At 39.4% G+C, this 19,534-nt stretch overlaps 1 protein-coding gene across 1 annotated transcript in view; it reads right to left on the reverse strand.

Annotated features, from left to right (window-relative positions):
- The window catches only part of LOC144053523 (ERC protein 2-like), an 85,517-nt gene that overhangs the window by 12,113 nt on the left and 53,870 nt on the right, over positions 1 to 19,534 (reverse strand). Inside the window, exons 8-11 of the mRNA XM_077568056.1 lie at positions 17,460 to 17,597; positions 14,493 to 14,681; positions 8,487 to 8,528; positions 7,742 to 7,935 (exon numbers count right to left, since the gene is read on the reverse strand). Of these exons, the coding sequence (XP_077424182.1) occupies positions 7,742 to 7,935; positions 8,487 to 8,528; positions 14,493 to 14,681; positions 17,460 to 17,597 (563 nt within the window). The remainder of the gene's footprint in view (positions 1 to 7,741; positions 7,936 to 8,486; positions 8,529 to 14,492; positions 14,682 to 17,459; positions 17,598 to 19,534) is intronic.

Below are 19,534 nucleotides of genomic sequence, written 5' to 3' on the forward strand. Positions count from 1 at the left end.
TGAGTGATGGAGCCGAAGCACGCATGTAAATCTGTCAACTGCAAAGTACACAGACACAAAGTACACTTGCAGATAGAACCCAAAATTACCCCGCTCCTGGGGATAGTCACACTAAAAAATGAAGTGGATGAGTCTGGATTTGTTAATTACTTTTCAAGTTCAGCTTGCCTGCCTTTATTTAATTCATTTAATTAGATTTTGTAATTGAGCTTTTAATCAAACTTCAATCCATCAATCTTTATTTTTATAGCACCTTTCATACATTAAAATGCAAATCAAGGTGCTAAACAATTTAAACATCCATAATACAAAAAAGAGCCACCCCCCCGCCCCACACACACACATACACGCTCACCCCCCAACAAAAAAATCATGGCAGGGCACAGCGAAACCATATGAGGAAAGGCACCCAGGAAACACTGAAGCTAAAAACTAAAAGATAACAAAATAAAAACAATTGAAGGCTAAAAAATAAAAAAATTAAAAGAATAAAAGGCAAAAACAAAAAGATCATTTAAATGCCAAACTAAAAAGGTTTTAACATGTATTTAACATTTCGATAAATAAGCCGTAATGGGCACATTTTTAAAACATACAAGTCTGTTACTCGCTGTATTTTAAGGGGTAAAACGGGTGAAAAGGCAAAAAAAGCCGACAGTGACAAATTAACGAAAGAACTCTACGGCACTGTAAACAAGCTGCGAGCAAGCAGCTGCTAAAAAGGTGCCACCTTATTATTCCACATCCATGCCGGCATGTTGATTTTGGGTCAGCGCTACAAGCTGGCCCCACATGTGAGCAAATATTTGCTGCCATTTCCCCTAAAATGTTGTTTGTGTGTGTCGGACATGTGAGTGATGTCGGCGAGCAATTCATTTAAATATGTTTTTTTTTTTTTTAAGATGATGAAAAAACACACTCACCTGGCACATACGCACACTCAAATCACACAAATTCAATGCATATGGATTAAAAGCAGTTCAGTTCATCAAGAGGAATGATACATTCTGGAAATTGAGATTCCAGCTTTCTTTTCGGTTCCATGGCAGGTCTATCATCAAACTATTATTGTGCAAGAACTTGACAGCTCTGACCTCAAACCTGCCAAACACCTTTGGGATGAACTTACAAGAGATATTGTGAGTCAGGCCGTCTGAGTTCAAAAGTGTCATTCTGGATGAAAAATTCCAAAAAGTGCATTCTAACATCTTGGATAATTATGAATTGTACATTAAATGACTGCTATAAATTCACTGAACACCAAAATATATGTTTTTTCAATTTTAACCCTTTTTTTTTAACTAGCTCAGAGTTGCTAATTTATCAAAATATATATATAAACATACTCCTAGGCATTCTGCAACATGATATGAAATAGATTAACAAAAAAAAAAACACAATTTTACCATCTGATGGTTTGCTGAGAAGATGGTTTTGTTTGGATTGATTTCCAGCTCAACAAAACAGCATGTTGCCAGCCATCTTGTCACCACCACTCTGGCTCATGTAAGTGCAATATTCATCCACTAGATGGCCCCATGCAGGGGTCAGAAGTGGCACTCTGGATTTTTGAAGTTAAATTTGTAAAAAAAAAAAAAAAAGGTCTTTGTTATTTGAGTAGCAGAATTTATAGTTGGACTGTATGTGTAACATCTTGGAGAACGTCTTTCCAGAGAAGTGGAAGCAATTACAACTGCCACCTCCAGATTTTCAGTTCCTGTTATCGTCAGGTGTCTCGATTTTTTTCTTTTCATATAAGCGTGGAGAAATCCATATGCAGATATTAACTTTAGAAATGATTGTCCTTCCAGAGTCCTCACCTGCACTTTGTTTTTCCCGATTATCTCATGTACGTATTTAATCCCAAATGACATTCTGTCTCGTCGCCACCTTGTCATCACGTTCCGACATTCCTTGTTCTCAACACTGACTCACAGCAAGCTTTGAAGACGTCTGATTATAGACCTGGTCTCTTTTTTTGCTTCACGTTTTTGGGCACCTTTGCATTCCCTGATTGCCTGACTTCCCTTAAAAACAATCCACAACACACACTTCAAACTTCTCTCATCTGGCAGACACTACAGAAGTGTCACAGCAATCACAACATGACTAAAACAGAGTTTCTACCAGCATGTCTTCAGACTACTGACCAAATGACATCACAATTGTGTAATGTGTTTTTTTTTTTTTTACAAACAATATACATACAAAAAAAAAAGGAGAGCAATGATGATGACATGTCAAATCAGTAAAATTACCGAATGAACAATACTGAGCTCTCCAGGAAAAAAAAAAAAACAATTGTGTAATTGTGACTGAAACTGAGGCTTATATTAGACACCCTTTTAACATAATGTCAAAAAAAGTGTCCCGATTGTGCTAACGAAAATATTACAGAATAGATTCATGCATTTATTAATCCGTACAAATACTGAATTTCATTGCTTAGTGCAACCGTTGTGTTTTTATTGTGCAGATGACAAACAAATATCTTGAATCTTACCAAATCCAGCCTGTTTAACTGGAGAACCCGAGAACCCTTTTCTTCTTTGGAAAATTATGAATTATACATTAAATGACTGCTATAAATTCACTGAACACCAAAATATATGTTTTTTCAATTCTAACCCTTTTTTTTTTTAACTAGCTCAGAGTTGCTAATTTGATCAAAATATATATATAAACATACTCCTAGGCATTCTGCAACATGATATGAAATAGATTAACAAAAAAAAACACAATTTTACCATCTGATGGTTTGCTGAGAAGATGGTTTTGTTTGTATTGATTTCCAGCTCAACAAAACAGCATGTTGCCAGCCATCTTGTCGCCACCACTCTGGCTCATGTAAGAGCAATATTCATCCACTAGATGGCCCCATGCAGGGGTCAGAAGTGGCACTCTGGACTTTTGAAGTTAAATTTGTAAAAAAAAAAAAAAAAAAGGGTCTTTGTTATTTGAGTAGCAGAATTTATAGGGGCCAAATTTGACCCCGTGGGTTCTCCAGGGTTTTAATAAACAGTATTTTTTCTGTAAATCATATGTTTCTGAGTCTCGCTTTTCAGTCCTATTCCTTCTCCTGTCCACGAAAATAGCACATTTAGACCAGTAATCTCATTTAGTCATCATGAAATGTACATACACCCTCATAGACAACGACACGAGTTGAGGAATCTGTTTATACTACAATCTCTGCGTGTGTTTGTACAAGCTCAGAGACATGCCCAGCGAAAACTAACCAGCCATGAGGGCATATCAGCTCTCACACCGCTACCGGCGCAGGTGTGCAAACCCGCAGACATGCTGGTCTCTTTTGATAGCTAATACAGTTCCATCAAACCATCCGGGCAAGCTTGATGAGCTATCAAAGTGTGAGTAAGCGTATCAGGGCTGCATGTGCTTGCACTAAAATTTGATGGTTATCGGAAGGGACAATAATGTTTTAGTGCGGCAAGATTTCGGAGACAAACAGAGTTGTTGGAGCCGAGAGTGAAGAAAAGCACTGCGCGTGAAACCTGATAGATTTGCAAGTCATTTTTCACATGTCCTTGTGCGTCTTCCACTTGGAGCAGTCGACACGTTCATGTTCCAACACAAGCAGCTCCAATTTATTCCTGGTTTCAAGAGCAGCTGTGTTTTTATCTTTTTTTATGCATTTTTCATCATCAATCTTACCCCCATTCTCTTTATTGAAATGTGTTTTATCGGTCTGGGCTGCTTCTTGGGTTGGCAAAAAATAAAAAAAAAAGGGACCTACCAAGATAATTAGCGATCATTAACAAACAGTAAAATGATTCAGCTGTTATTTTAAGAATTCAAGTTCCAAAAGGTTAATGTGTCCTAATGAGTGGCAAGACATTTGGAATGTACAAGGACTGTTTATATTATATAAACACGCGGAAAATAAGTGCAAATAATGCTGTGCAAGGCCGTGAGAGGACAGCGGTTATGAAATGTAGTGTGGCGTTGCAAGTGATTCAACATCCTGAAGGCCTGTGAATAGAAACTATTAGTATTATACAAAAGGAACAAATTAATTTAAAGCACATCAAATTATTTTTGCAAAACTCAACTCAGTAAGATAATCAATAAATAATCGATATAATAGAAACATGACGATCCTGAAACATTTAAAGAAGATGGGTTGAGAGTTGTGATGACAAAAAACATCAACAGGCAGACAAAAATCGTATACCTGTAACAAACTGGACTCATTTTAACGGTTACGATGAGCCTTAGCTGTTCACACAGCAAAGTGAGTTTTTTTCTTTTTAAAATCGCTTCAAATTTAGACAGTGTTTTAAGTTTGAATTTTTTCTTTTAATAAACAACAAAGCAGAACGAAAGCCTTAGATTTTAAGCAGACGGGCAAACAGGAGGTTGGCAACCGAGATGTGCAGTTTGGGTAAAATAAGGCAGATTTAATCAGAATTATGTACATTTTTCTTTCTGTGGAGCAAAAGACAAATAAATGCTGCAGAACGGGTGAAGAGAAGGGGAGGAAGTAGGAACTCCGAAAATTTAGAGTGTGGCAGTTCTGAAGTTTTATCGGAGGCATTTGTCTTGATGGATTGCTGAAAGATGCAAATGGAACAAGACTGTTTATTATTTATAGATTTTTTATGGTGCTTAGACATCTTATCGTAGTAAAAATACCATTTGACATGTTGCCTATACATGTAAAGTCCGATGGGTGAAACTGGGAAAAGACAAAAAGGACTTCAAGAATGTTATTTTGTGCTGTGCTTTAATATTTACTGCCCATCAAAAGCAAGAAATTATGAAACCTTTATTATCCGCTAAAATGTTCATGTCTGTTTTCAAAAGCTTGATAAGTTTGCAAATTCAGTGAGTTGGGCTTTTATTACAACATGTCTTCTTCTTTTTTCTCTCTGGAGAGCTCAGTATTGTTCATTCGGTAATTTTACCGATTTGACATGTCATCATCATTGCTCTCTCTTTTTTATTTTTTTTATATATATATTTTTTATTTTGTATGTGGGTGAGTATTTGTATGTGCGTGTGAGAGTGTGTATTCATTAGTTCACCTAAAACCTATTAAAAAATCCCATACCGTTCACCTAAACCGAACACTTCCAGCCAGAGTCGCGAGGCCGTCAGGAGACCCGAGGAAGGAGCAAAGAAAAGAAAGAAAAGTGAAATCCAGCACTGACCAGACACCACCCACCACCCACCTTCACCAACCCCTATTACATATGTCTATGCAAATGTGTTATTTGGGGAGGTTCTATGAATATGTCTGAGGACAACGGGCCGGTTTGTTCACCCCTAGAAATGCAACAATAAAACTCACGCTGAGGCAATTACAGTATTGTATATGCACACACATAGAAACCTCCCTTTGACTGAAATGCTCCCTTACATACCAGAGTGCTTACCATGTCACTAACTGGGATATGGTCAGATTGGAAGGCAGATTTATTTTCCAAAGTTATGTCTCCATATCAGTACAGAAATGATCAAAAGTACAAAAGTAAGAAACAACATACGTAGTTTCTCTGGGCTTTTCCCAGATTTGTGAAACAAGCCATCTGACTGTTCCCATTTGGCATCCAGCCCACTAACTTCAAATGAGCTATATTTGTGACGAATAAATTGTTGCTATGAATCAAGAAATTTGCACTGACATAAATACAAACTTATCAGTAGTAAGATGATGTCATAGTCAGATCTTGGAAGTTGGACTGTATCCGTTGTCAACAATTTTTGTCAGTTGATTGTGAAAGTGTCGTATCATCTGGTTCTTTTTAGCTCTCCAGAAACGTGAAAACAAGTTGTTTTGTCATTTTCAGAACACTCACACAGAAACATAAGGTTTGTGCACAGACACATATTGTAGCACACTGCAGGGTGCCGTGAGATAACCTGGAGTGTTGTAGAAATTTATCCTAAAAAAATTGTGACATATTCATTGCAAATACTGTATGTCTTTTTTCACCTATCTATGACGTAAAGTTGCTGTCAGAAAAATTAAATGTTGTTCCATGAGATAGCAAAAGGTAGTTATTAAGAAATGTCCTTTCCAAAGCAAAGTTAAGAAACCCCTTTGAAACATTCAAAGAAAAATGTTAAATAAACTAAATACCAACTGATAGACACATTATTTGACATCATGTAAAGTCGGTTCTGAAAACAACATAGGATTCAGTTTTCTTCTTCTTTTTTTCCTTTATGAAAACATCAGCCTCTTGGCTGCTCTTCAACATTAATGAGGTATGCTTTCTCTGTGAATGAGAAACAATATCAATGGATGCTGTGGATTCCCCTCTGATAACCCCCCCCACTGACTCCCAGATCTGAAGCCATGCAGAACCACAAGGGGCTTTGCACCCCAACACACACAGACAAAATACTTTAGCTAGAGCGCCACGCTCAAATGTAACAATCAGCCCCGGAGGCAAACATACACAGACAGACTATATTTTTATTACACTTGCTGTTCTTAGGTTCCCACAGAGTGTGATTAATGACTTGGTTTCCACACCAAAGAGTCTTTTAAAACAGCTAATGAATGAAACAGGAACGAGTGTTCATGCAGTTCATGCACACCGTCCAGATTCTGTTAATCCAGTCCTACAAAGTGAATGTGATCGCCAGTGTTCCCACAGTCACCGTGAAAAAGTTACTTTACAGATTACTTTGAAAATAATTTAGTTATGTTACGATTACTTGATTTTTAAAGTAACTTTGCCACACTAGTGATTACTTGATTTTAAAAGTAACCATATTATATTATATTACGAGTTTTTTTTTTTACGATTTATTAGTTACTCTATACACTACTTGAAGAAGTAGTGCTGGATGTAAATGTTTCAACATTGACGTTTAAGCCCCTATCACACTGAGGGCGAATGCGCGCTTCCGTCAGGATTCGTTCAAGGTTGGCAAAGACCATTAAAACTCCAGGCAAACGTTTACCAATTGTTTGCAGACTTCAATGAACCCTGACTTGAAATCAACATCCACACACAAATGTGCACAAAACCATTCACGCGGTCCAATTGGCATTTGGCCAGAACAACCTGCTCATTTAAATCCAAAGGCACCCCATGCCGATCCCAATGCATAAATCGCGTGACAACTGAGCAATCCGTGTCATCTTCTTTACATTAGGACATATTCTTACTATAAATTGACACAGCAATAAAGCACTTTTTGGACGCTTGAAGTGACATGTGAGGCAAAGAAAATGGAAAAAGAAAACACACATGACAGAACCCGATGATAGCAATGAATCTGGAAAGTGCGCTCTTTTTTTTGTACGGAATGAGAAATGTGATTGCTTGCAGAGAAAATGTACGGCACATTTACCGCGCTACTGGGAAACTGATCTTGCTGAGGATCGGATCGAAGCCAATATGGCGGTTTTCAAAGTTACACTCGGGAAAGTTTGAAACTGACTAAACAGTCTGCTCACCCAGAGCTGCAAACATTTAACACACAAAAACCATTGATAAGACTTGTAGTTGCGTGATTAAAAGCGAAGTATGTACACAATTGTGGGATTGCATCAGGGAAAACATGAGAATGGAAGCATTTTTCCAGAGGTGGGAGGAAGAAATGGAGAGTTTACATCTTGTGGATTGCTCCTTTATAAATAGAGCACTTAGGAAGGAATCAAGGACTTCAAATAGTCCGGTAACTCAAAAGGATGCTTCCTTCAGGACACCCAGAAGGGCCCATAGATGTTGTCTGTGTTTTTTTTTTTTTAAACACTCACCTCTCAAGATCGTTTATTCGCTTCTCTCTGCCAGATCTGTCCAACTCGGCGTCTTTCAGCGCCACCATCAACCTTGCGACCTCCGCTTGCGACTTTCCAGATTCCTCCCTGTAGCGAGCCACGTCCTGCTCCAAAAGCCTCAGGCGATCTGTGATGTCTGGACACTTACGCAATGTGTCCTCTGGGTTTTGGGCCTTGGGGGAGGCAAGGGTCATGCATCAGGTGCACGGGTAGTCTAACAGTGGTCCTCAACCCTGATCCTCAGGGACCGGTATCCAGCCTGTTTACCATGTCTCCCACAGCCAACACAGGTGGAGATCGTTATCAGCCTTCTCCAGAGATTGCTGATTAGCTGATGGTATGAATCACCTGTGTTGGCTGTGGGAGGCATGGAAAACAGGCTGGATGCCGGTCCTCGAGGACCAGGGTTGAGGACCACTGGTCTATAAGACTAGATACAGCATTTGGAATTGAAAAAAATTTAAGGTGCATATGGCTATTAAAAATAAGGTTCTTGCTCTGACATAGATAAAATATTTGTCATATCGGATATTTAGAATTGTTGCCGTCAGTGTGAGCTAATACAACAACAAAAAAGCTCTGTCGATTCAAGAAAGCTACACATTCAGTAGCGGTCAAGCTCACCTTCTCATTCAATACCATGAGAATGTTTGTGCAAACCTTTGACTGCTCTGTTTAAAATAAGGAAACAAACACAAGAGGGACATAATAACATGGAACCTACCATGGAGCTCACAGCTGGTCGTGCTTCTATTTGGCCTGGCATCTAGAGGGTGAGATGAATAGGAGATGTTTATTGTGTTAAACGGGGGGTGTCACACTAGCTTGCTCCTGCGGGTTTTAGCCGTTTCCCTCCTCCAACACACCTGATTCAAATGATCAGCTCATCTGCACAAGACTGATAGCATTCCTGATTATTTGAATCAGGTGTGAAGGAGGAGGGGGGGAAATCTAAAACATTCAGAATAGGAGCCCTTGAGAACCTGAGTTAATAACCCCTTGTCTACAGTATTCAGCATTGCTATAATTGGTTTACTTTCAATATAGCTTGATGTACTGATGACAAAATTACATTACAAGTCCATCTCATATGAATGAAATTACATCAACTTAAATCAAACTAACAAAAGACTAGCTGAAATAGCAAAAAGATCGTCTTCAACCACATGCAACCCAATTAGGGAAGCCCACTTCCTTCCAAGAGCTTCTTTCAATATTTGTCTCTTTGAAAATAGCGTTTACTTTTCGAAGTCCTTTACTTTGCCTGGGATGAGCAAATGCAACATCCTGGGAAGCGGATGTGGTGGTTAAAACAACCCCGAGATGAAAAAGCTCAGCTAACAGCTCGACTGAGTCAGATAGCAAACATCTGCAGAGAGTGTGTCTCTATACCAATTGACTGCAACGGCTTTAAGAAATTTGCTTTACAAGTCACACAACTGCCGTATTTAGTTGATTATTTTTTTTATTAAACACAAGTGAAACAGCTTTTTTCAATCTTTACAAGGAACTTTGTGTTTTATAATAAAAAATAATTACGGGAATGCTAGACACAATCTTAAATGAGCTTTGACCTCATCTAACTCAGCTTTTTACCAGCAAGAAAGTTGTTTGCAATATTGCAGTCCTTTATGGATGAGACTGACTAGGACCAAAACTTATTTGGTTGCCTTCTGCGTTTCTGAGCTACCACAGCAAAATAGGTCGGGCATTTTCACATTATGGGACGGTAACTTGTCAAAGGTATTTTATGTAGGCAAATGCTGCTTTCTTTTTTTTCTTTCTTTTTTTCTGGAGAGCTCAGTATTGTTCATTCATCATGTCATCATCATTGCTCTCTCTTTTTTTTGTGTGGGTGGGTATGTGTATGTGCATGTGAGTGTGTGCGTGCGAGTGTGTATTCATTAGTTCACCTAAAACCTATTAAAAAAATCCCATACCGTTCACCTAAATCGAACACTTCAGAACCCAGCCAGAGCTGTGAGGCCGTCAGGAGACCCGAGGAAGGACCAAAGAAAACGCTGCTTTCTAATGTATTTGAGTATTTAGTTTGACAACATGCCCCAAAAAATTTAATCCAGTCTCTAATTACACGGATGATCCCTTTTCACCAGACAGGACATTCGCTTTTTTTCATTGAAATAGTAAACGTGTGGATACAAAACCACTTTTCCCACCCTCTGTTAATGTACAAGGCGGAGCTGTCAATCTGAAGTTCACCGATTTGGTCAACAGAGAAATATCACATCCAAGTGACAGCTGATACGGAATGAGGAAAAACACATGCAGAACAGAACGGAGAGGAAGAAAACGCTTGATTTCATATCCAGCAGAATGGCCACATCAGCGCAGTAACAGAATATATTATATACTTAGCCATAATCTAGCTTCGCCTTGAACCCAGAACCCAGAAAGAGCGAAGAATTGCACTTTAGCACAACGACGTAGCATTCCGCTAAAGACGAGTGTCGACATTAGCGCCGGCATCTGGTGCCATCCCGCCTCTGGCGCAGACAGACTAATGCCAAGATGACTTCAAGGGCTTACGTCATGTTTCCCCTTTTTGTTGACGTTAGCGGCACAGTACACTGTATTGTGTTGCGTTGGTCTGATCTCATACTATTTACATATGTGTAAGAAGTGTGAATCTTTATGTGCACTAATGTATGAAAGTTGTCTTGTTGCGCTGTACGTCATTCTAAAAACCCGTTCATACGTTCACACTGTACATGTTAATGTAGGTACGTACATATGTGAAAATATGTTGAGCTCAACCACCCAAGCTCTCAAGAACACACACACGTTGACATAAAGAGCAACATGATAAATCCTTTTGAAGAATTTGCAAGTTTACATAACAGCTGCCGACAACACTAAATAATCCAATTATGGCAACACTTCTGTCAGAGTGTAAATCTGCGAGCTGCAAAGAGTTATCGAGCTGCCGTACTTTTTTTTTTTGTGGCCCAACACTCACCAAGATATCATTTAACAGGAACGAGATGTGTGTGTGTATGCTTTTTTTATGACTATAAAATAAAAGTCACTCATAAATTCTGGCCGGATGACAGTGTATGTGCTGGTATGTGTGTGAGGCAAATGGGAGGAAGAAATACTCTTACTTGGCACCCAATAAGGAATGGAGAGATTTTTATTTTTCCATAAATCACATCCTTTTAATATCACTAGCCTAATCCTCTCTTAAGATATATCGAGTGCAGGGCACCCTATCAATGGTGAGATGCTAAGATTATTATCAGGGATCATGAATTTTGGATGCTGGCGGAAATAAGAAATATTTGGATTTACCGGTTCCTAGAGTTGGGAACTCTGTCGGCTTCCAAGCCACTGCGGTGATTAAACATCAAACACATATTTGGTGACAATCTGACTTAAGTTACATTCAGATAGTTGGCAGACATTCAACACAAAGACGCGCCATGTAAAGCTGCACATCCAAGAATGGTTAGAAGTTAAAGAAGCCAAGCCAATGAGTGCACGTAGAACACTGAATAAGTATTGTTTATGCTCTGTCCTGTCTGGTCCGTAATTATTGTTGACCGCTAAAGGAGGTACAGACGCTCCCCTACTTACGAACATTCGAGTTACGAACAACGGTACATACGAACATGTCTGCGCGGATGCGCGCATGTCAAAAAATGTTCGGAAAGAGATGCTGTAAGTTAGATTTTTTACTGCGCACCTTTTTCCGAGTACTGTAGTGCTTCTTTCCGCGGCTAATACCGACGCTTGGCGCTGTGAGAGCTCACCCAGCATTGGAGGCTCAGCAACGTGTCGAGGAGGAGGAAGAAGAAGAAACGCCTGTCGCTCATAGATAAAGCCATCGCACTCTTCGAGCAGCAAGACCCAAATATTGAACGTTGCACAAAGGTTGCAAATCAATTGAATGATGCCATACAGTGCTACCGCATCATTTATGATGAAAAAAGAAGAAAACTGTGCAATCGTAGTTAGATCGCTTCTTTCGGCCAGTTTCTAGTAAATCCTCCAAGGAAGATACTCATCAACCCTCATCTTCTTCTCCGCGACCCTCAACTTCTTCCTACATTGAAGTTACGGAGGAGGAAGTAACTTTTGAAGCCCATTCCAGCGACGACGAAGAACCTCTCATGATATAAAATCCTCCTCTTCCTCCTCCATCAAATCCTTAAGCATCGAGTACATCTTCCAAAAGTAAGTTAAACTTCATTTTATTTATCTTATTACGTACATGTACATACTGTGTGTGTCTCTCGCTCTCTCTCTCTAACATACGTAGTACAGTACTGTACGTATTGTCTTTAAACATAAATTATAATACAAAATATAGCAGTGAAGCAACTTACGAACAAATTCACCTTACGAACAATCGCTCGGAACGTAACTCGTTCGTAAATTGGGGAGCGTCTGTAATCTCTTAAATATGTATGGGATTATACCGGTTTGACTTATTTGCATCCTTTGTCCCTGTCAATTATCACTGGTCTGTATCAAAAACACAACATTTTTCGGGAAATTTCGGATGTGGAATTCAACTTTTTTTCCCCCGTATGCTCCCATTTTTCTGTAATTTAATTTATGAATAATCTATTAATAATATTAATATCTGATTGTTATTTTGTCAAAACAAAGCAGGGGAAAAAAAGTTCACAGGCCCGTAGCCACAATTTTAACCAAGAATGCCACTGAAATATGTCTTAAACTACCAAATAGCGCTCCAAAAATGTAGGATTCATATAACTAGGGATGTTCTATATTACCACTTCTTTTCCAGGCCGATACCTGTATGAGTTCTCAACTCTTGAGTAGTCATCGATATGATACCAAAATACCCCCCCCCCTCCCAAAAAATAAAAATAAACAATGGCAGATAATTTTAAAGAGAAATCTGCTGTATAGATCCCAATATAGCATTTTCCTTAAAATAGCGTTAAATTAATGGCAATGTTCAATTCTTCCTTTTGTCTAATTTCTAGATTTCGGATTTTGCCAATACCTGGTATCTGTACTCACCCATCCCTACATATACTGTAACAGATTGTGCACTGAGCCTTGTTGAGGCAAAAAAAACAGTAGAGGATAAGTTTACCTTTAGCTAATCCTTGAAAGCTCCTGATAAACATTCACCTGTTTCAAAGCCACTGGCTGAGAGGAAAAGTGATTCCCAAAAAAAAAATACAAATATCCTTGCAGCAAAGTGCAGTGAAATCTCTTAGAGTGGTCTAATACAGTGGTCCCGAAACCACCGGGCCGCGGACCGGTACCGGGACGTGGGCCACTTTGGACTGGGCCGCACAGTTAAAAGAATAAAAAACGACGGACTCGACGCATGTCAAGATGCTAATTATCTCAGTCGCGTAGCGCTGATGCTAATCGACAAGTTAGCAAAATGAGCAAAAAACAGCCACATTTGGAAAGTTTCTTGGCAACGGAGAAAAGACCCAGTGATGAGACAACACAGGAGCCTATGACCAAGAAAAAAAAAGAAGGTGCATGGACTTACTGTTACAGGTGATTCCCACGCATGATGGCCTGTTCTGCGGCGAGCGGCTTTCAATTTAGCGTTATGGTGAGTGAGTTACTCATGGACTTTAGATTTGTTTCTTTAGTGCTTTGTTATGTTGGCGCATTTAAGGAGAGCGCTGCTAATATAGTTACATAAAGATGTGGCTTCACATTTATTGTCATTAAAGCATTGTTGTTACCCTTGTTATGATGTTTGTGCTGCTCGTACAGGCACATAAAAATATATAGTGGATTTGCGTTAGTTGTATCTTTTTATTAATCAGCCGCCATTTTTGAACAGCCAAGAAGAATCCCCGCCCACCCCGACCCAAAATCCACTAGGTTGCTGGACTTGTTGTTGTGGACTTGTATGAACGGGTCAGTGGTGGAAAAAAGATTAGGGACCACTGGTCTAATAGACATGGTATGTTCTATGATTCCTTGGCAGTTCAGGTACTGTTCTTGGAACCGAGCTGAAAAGTTAGCAGTGCACAGTGTTCCCTTTAAGCTGCGCGGTTGGGCCAGTGCGCTACCTAGTAGCCTACCAAGACGGCCCAAAAAAGAAAAAAAAAAACATAGCTTGTAACAGAAAAACTGGAGCTATGGGGCAAGATGAACGATACCACTGCTTTCCGTACGAAAAACTGATCTAGAAAATATTTGTCATTCACGTTTATTTGTTGATGCAGACTAACAAATCACTTTTACATTTCCATTCAAATAGAAATAAAATGTGAAGGCATTTGCTCGATATATTCTAAGACTTGAACTGTGTTTATTTTTGATTGTTGAAATTTATTTGAAATGGTTCTTAATGTTTGTGTTCTGGAATCTACGGTCCAGCGTGCCTGTGTTTGTGTGAACGCGAGAGTGAATGTGTGTGAACGTTGATGCTACTGTTTCTGCATACTGTACATACATACCACTCACAATCTTCAGTGTGCACAGTGCTTGGATCAACAAGCAAATCATTTCAGCCATTTGTTATATTGGTTTTTGGATTATTTGGGTTTCATATTATGGTAAAAAAAAAATTTTTTAAATACAACAAGCAAAATTTAACAGCTCTGACATTGACACTTTGCAATGTTATCTCCCCCAACATCATTTGTTTCAATTGCTCCTCTCGGGTCCTGTTGAGCATATAAATTTGTTAAACACACACACGCTCACGTTTCCACTTGTGAAGCCCCCTTCTTCCTCCCCACGCTCACCCCATACAGACCTCTCCGTCGGGCCTCTGGCCTTGGGTTGGGCCCAGGATCGCAGGCTGGCTGGGGGACAGTTTCTGAGCGTGGACGGCTGTGAGCTTGTCCTTCAATTCCTGGTTGTCCTTCCGCAGTCGCTCCAACTCCTCCAGTTGAACCCTGTCCGCCCGCTCCTTCTGTTCCCGAAGGTTCTCAATAACTCGCTCCTGCATGAGAAGTGAGGAAAATTGAGAGGCATGAGATTGACTCTGGTAAAGACCTTAAAAGATATTATCTACTTATGTCCTTATTCCCATTAAAGCTATAAAGCTTTTCACTTCCAAAATGCAAACGGTTGTCCGTCCTGAGTGATTCACTGCTATCATTAATGAATCATAGCCTTTTACTGAATGGGCCCAACAGCGTGTTTTGCAAAGGGCAGCCAAGCCAAGTCTTAAATAAGACCACCGTAAATAATAGCTGGGACAAGGAGAGATCAGAGCAAGACGCAGTATCGAGACAGATTTATTGAAAATGGATAATACAGTACTGGAGATCACTTCCTTACTGCTCCACGCTGACTCCTGATAAACCAAGTTGGAATGTTTATATCATAATTCTCCCTGTTCTCTAATCACAGCAGCTTCGGCGTTGGGCAGTGGCCCCGAAACCACGTCCACAACACGGGTGGGTGCGCATACAAGTACAAAGTGTGTATAGTAGTAGGTGTGTGGACTGAAGCGATTATCAAGGTGTTTATTCAGGTGTTTATTTAGGCACGCAGCGCAGCTCAGAATTGGGCCTTTACGATGTGGCATTGCCGCATGATTGGCAGCTTTAAACCCTTGGGTAAATTGGACAAATACAACATCTAACTAGGCCTGGCACGGCAATGCGGTCGGGGCAGCTTTTGGAGGAGCAAGAGAGAGAAAAGAGACACGGAAATGGCTAATGGGCCCGGGGTGCTTTCCTCGTATTATGTGCTATCAGAAAGATGTTCGGGATGGAGACAGGAAGTCATGGGGGGGGGAGAAAGAAACTGCCACAATGAGGATGAAAGTATGACGTGCAAGTGCGACATGAATTGCAAACAATAGCAGTCGGACAGAGTCACAAGAGCTCCAGGCTTGGTCTGTGCACTAAACCCCCAGCATGTTAGATCAGATCCACAGTACTGTGGCAAGCGGGTTTGTGATTAGCAACACACATAAGCACTCTTGTAAACACATTACACACACACACACACACATTGTTGACCACAAGCTTGCCAGTGCTCTTCTCATCAAAGCTGAATTCTACGGTAAGACGGCTGCGCCAGAAGCAAGTTTGGGGGTAAACAGATGGGACAAAATTTAAACCGGACATTGTCACTGCAAGACCCAAATATGGTCAATTTAATGTTTTTTCACAAATTGATGGTATTGGTGTGCCCATATATCATTTGTTGTTTCACACTTTATTAATAGCGATGTAACAATAATGGCAATATTAAAATTGCTACAAAATTATCATCATCACGTCACGATAATAAAAGAAGCACAAAGCAAAGTTGTACTCCATTTGTGGCATTAGAGCACACTGGTGGTTAGTTTATTAGTAGCGTTTCATTTTAATTAGGAATGTTTTGGCTATTGTGGCGTTTATCACTCCCATAAATCAGTCATACCAGCAAATATTTTTCAACATCCCCGTCAAAAATCATTACTTTTTGGCCGCTTCAGCCGAACATAGCATCGTGAACTACATGGACCATGTTGACTTTCCACCGCCGAGCCAATAGGAGCACATGACAATGACATGACATGGCCAAGCCTATTTCTTGTCACATGTGATCTTTTTAATATATTGCCAGCATCCCTACAATATCGTGATAATTAACGTATTGTGAGGTAAATATCGTGACATTTATCGTATCGTGATGTTTGGATATCGTCAAATCACTAATTATTAACTAATTTAAAGTGTTGAAAATAACTTCAGAACAAATCTATTAATTCTCCTGTAAACTAACTGTCTAAGAATTGTCGACTCTTCTACACTGTGGGTCTTTTGGACAATAAGCGAAAATGTTCTGTAGTAACCCTGTTATTTGAAAATTAAGGAACAGCAGATTAATTCCTGCATATCACACTTCTTAGTCAGCTATTTTTTTTTAACTAATCCATGATTCTGTAAGATCCTTTTGAAAAGATTTTGGAAAGATAATGTAACCACAGTTTTGTAAGGTATTCATTCACTGGGTTTTGTGTGATGACAGTGACGTGTCCGTACCATTTCGATCAACGAGAGTGTAATAAATTGTCAATTTCTTAGAAAGTTAAATTAGCGATTGAATATGATTTTGAGGTTGAGTTGTGTTGATGTTGGTGCATAACTGTATGCTGTATAGGAGCATATACAATAGCAACTTGAACGATGTGGTGTTTGCTAAATCAAGTAAGATGGCTTCTTTTTTTTTTCCGATTTCCTGAAAAGTTGTGTTTTGGAGATGACAATTTGCAGTTTAAGACACTATTATTGTATTATTCTGATAGTTCTTCCAACAACCAAAAAATAATTTACCAGAGAAAAAATGATCAAGATGGATGGATATTTGGATAGACAGATTCCCCCCCAAGGTTCAGGGCTGAATCCTGACTCAATGCCCTCTTAAACTCCCTCCATTGCTTCTACTTTCAGTTTTCTCACATCCTCCCGTGTGTCTCCATTGTCTTTAAATTAGGAGGCAGGCATGTGTCCATAAATTATGACAGTGAGTCATAGCAAAAGAAGCTAATGAAGCTTTTCCAATTTCCTTAAAAATCTCTGTACCTTGATGAGTACATTTTTCCAGACTGTTAAAACCCGGGGTGGTCTAACGGTTTCATTTTGTGACTACACAGTATCTGACAAACTGGTTTTAGCATTAACATTGCTGTTTTTTGTTTATTTTATTAACCTTGCTCAAATAACGTTATCTTTTTTGCATCAATTGTGATCGTAGTGTATGCTTTTAATTAATGTACCTTCTCAGACAGGGCCTCCTCCAGCGTGGCAAGAGCTGTGTCTGTGTTGCTGGAATCGGTTTGAAGGCCTTGGACCCGATCCCTTAGCCCAGTTAGCTGTTTGTCTTTGTCCTTTAACTGGTCCAACAGGTTCTCAATCTGGTGAAAGAAGGTCAGAAAAAGCAAAGTGAGACCCTTAAAGATCCAGCAATGACTTCATATTCCAGAGTGAGAAAAATCAGACAAATGATCTTGAGAGATTGGATTCAGTTAAGTTTTGTGATTGTGTTTTTTCATGCTTAGTTCGTTAGAGCATGTAATATAAAAGCAATTACACCCATAATATACATGCAGAGAGTGAAATTTGTGGCTGTGAGGATGAGTTGAATTGACCTTGGAAAGAACAATGTAACATGATATTTGATGTTACATCAATAAAATGAGAAAAGCTATTTCTCCAGCACTTTTAGTTCAAAATGCAAATGGACCCGGATATGACTGAGTAATAAAACTGAAGGTTTACAATACTGTAGAAGTTCAGAATTGAAATTGCAGGGGGGGGCTCTCCAGACTTAGCGGACTGTAGCCAAATTGTATGCATTCCCAGCGCTTCACTGGGACAATAAAAAGTCAATCCAAGTTAAAGGAAGAATTTTCTTTCCATTTCTGTCTTTTTTTCTGGTTGTCTTCAGACACACAATGCACCATTCAGGCAATCAATAATACCATAATCAACCCAACCTCTTTTTTTTTTGTTGCTTTTCATTCAAAATGCAGTTTGAGTTTAACAAAATATTTTTTAATTAATTTAATAAAAGCAAGAAAAGCCCTGCAAGCCAGAGGAAAAATTATTTTAAAAAAATCAAATAGGAAGCCACATTCCAGTCATGGGTACATAGATAGATAATGTTGAAATCTGCACAGCTATTGTACAAATGAATCCAATTAGAGTGCAGACTTTGGAGTGCTCCGCTCTCTTGAGGGCAAGCAGCAAGCTTTAATGGAGCCATCTTGGGTTTGGCAAAAAAAAAAAGGGGAAAGTAGCAGGACGCAATGGGAAAAATAGGCTTGTTCCCTTCAGTAAATCTTGATTGTTAATGGCAGTCATTACACTTCAAGCTAAGTACGGTGATTGTTCAGTACGTAAGCGATAGGGACAGAAAACCCTTCAGGGAATGATGAGAACATTTCACACTACCACTGACGGAATTCCAGAAGCTCACACTGTGATTTCAAAGTTGTTCACATTTGTTATGGTCCGTTTCTTATATCGTTTATGTAAATAGATTCTAAATTTTCGCATACCCTCCAAAAAGTCCATGAGTGACAAAAAAAAAAAACAGTCTTGAAGAGGTCACAAGATGGAAAATATTATTCCAGAAAGGTTTGTGAATACTCAACTCAACTGTGGAAGCATTTAAATACGATCTTCAAAATATTGTATGCCCAAAACATACGCTCACACACACACTCATGCATATCATTGCTCCTGGCCCCTATGGACACCGCAGAGCCCTATTTCAGGCCAAATTGAGCATATCGCTCATGCTCTTAGATAAATCATTACACTCTTCATGAGGCTGATGTTTGCTTTGGCCTCTTTACATAAAATAACCAGCAGTCAGTAAAATATTGACCTTGACATTCAGCCTACTGCAACCGTCTTGTAAAACCCAATTTAGGTCTCCGACTGAAGGAATTTGTCATTGGAGTCACATCTATCAGAAGGGAATGTGACATTTTGTCCCAAATGTCAGGAGCTCGGAATGGTTGAGGATAGAAGCTCTTTTGGGTATTGGCTTCTTGCCTCTCTGGAAAGTCGAACTTTCCTTTAGGAGCTTGCGTGTTGCTGATGAGAACAGCAGTCAACCTCTCGCGCCACATATGCATACAGTGGGCATTTAATGTATGATTTTTAGACGGCTCTGACTCCCAGACACAAACAACTCCCAAATGTTACTGATAACTTTATTTATAACCTTGAATTTTGGAGTGCTGATGCAGCACGAGTGAGCCAAACATAAACGGGAAACTAAAATGGTGAGTCTGTTAGGTGGACAGGCTCTGAAAAAGTAGCGGGTTAAATAAGAAAATGA

This window comes from Vanacampus margaritifer, chromosome 1 (assembly GCF_051991255.1).
Source record: "Vanacampus margaritifer isolate UIUO_Vmar chromosome 1, RoL_Vmar_1.0, whole genome shotgun sequence".
Classification (NCBI taxonomy): Eukaryota; Metazoa; Chordata; class Actinopteri; order Syngnathiformes; family Syngnathidae; genus Vanacampus; species Vanacampus margaritifer.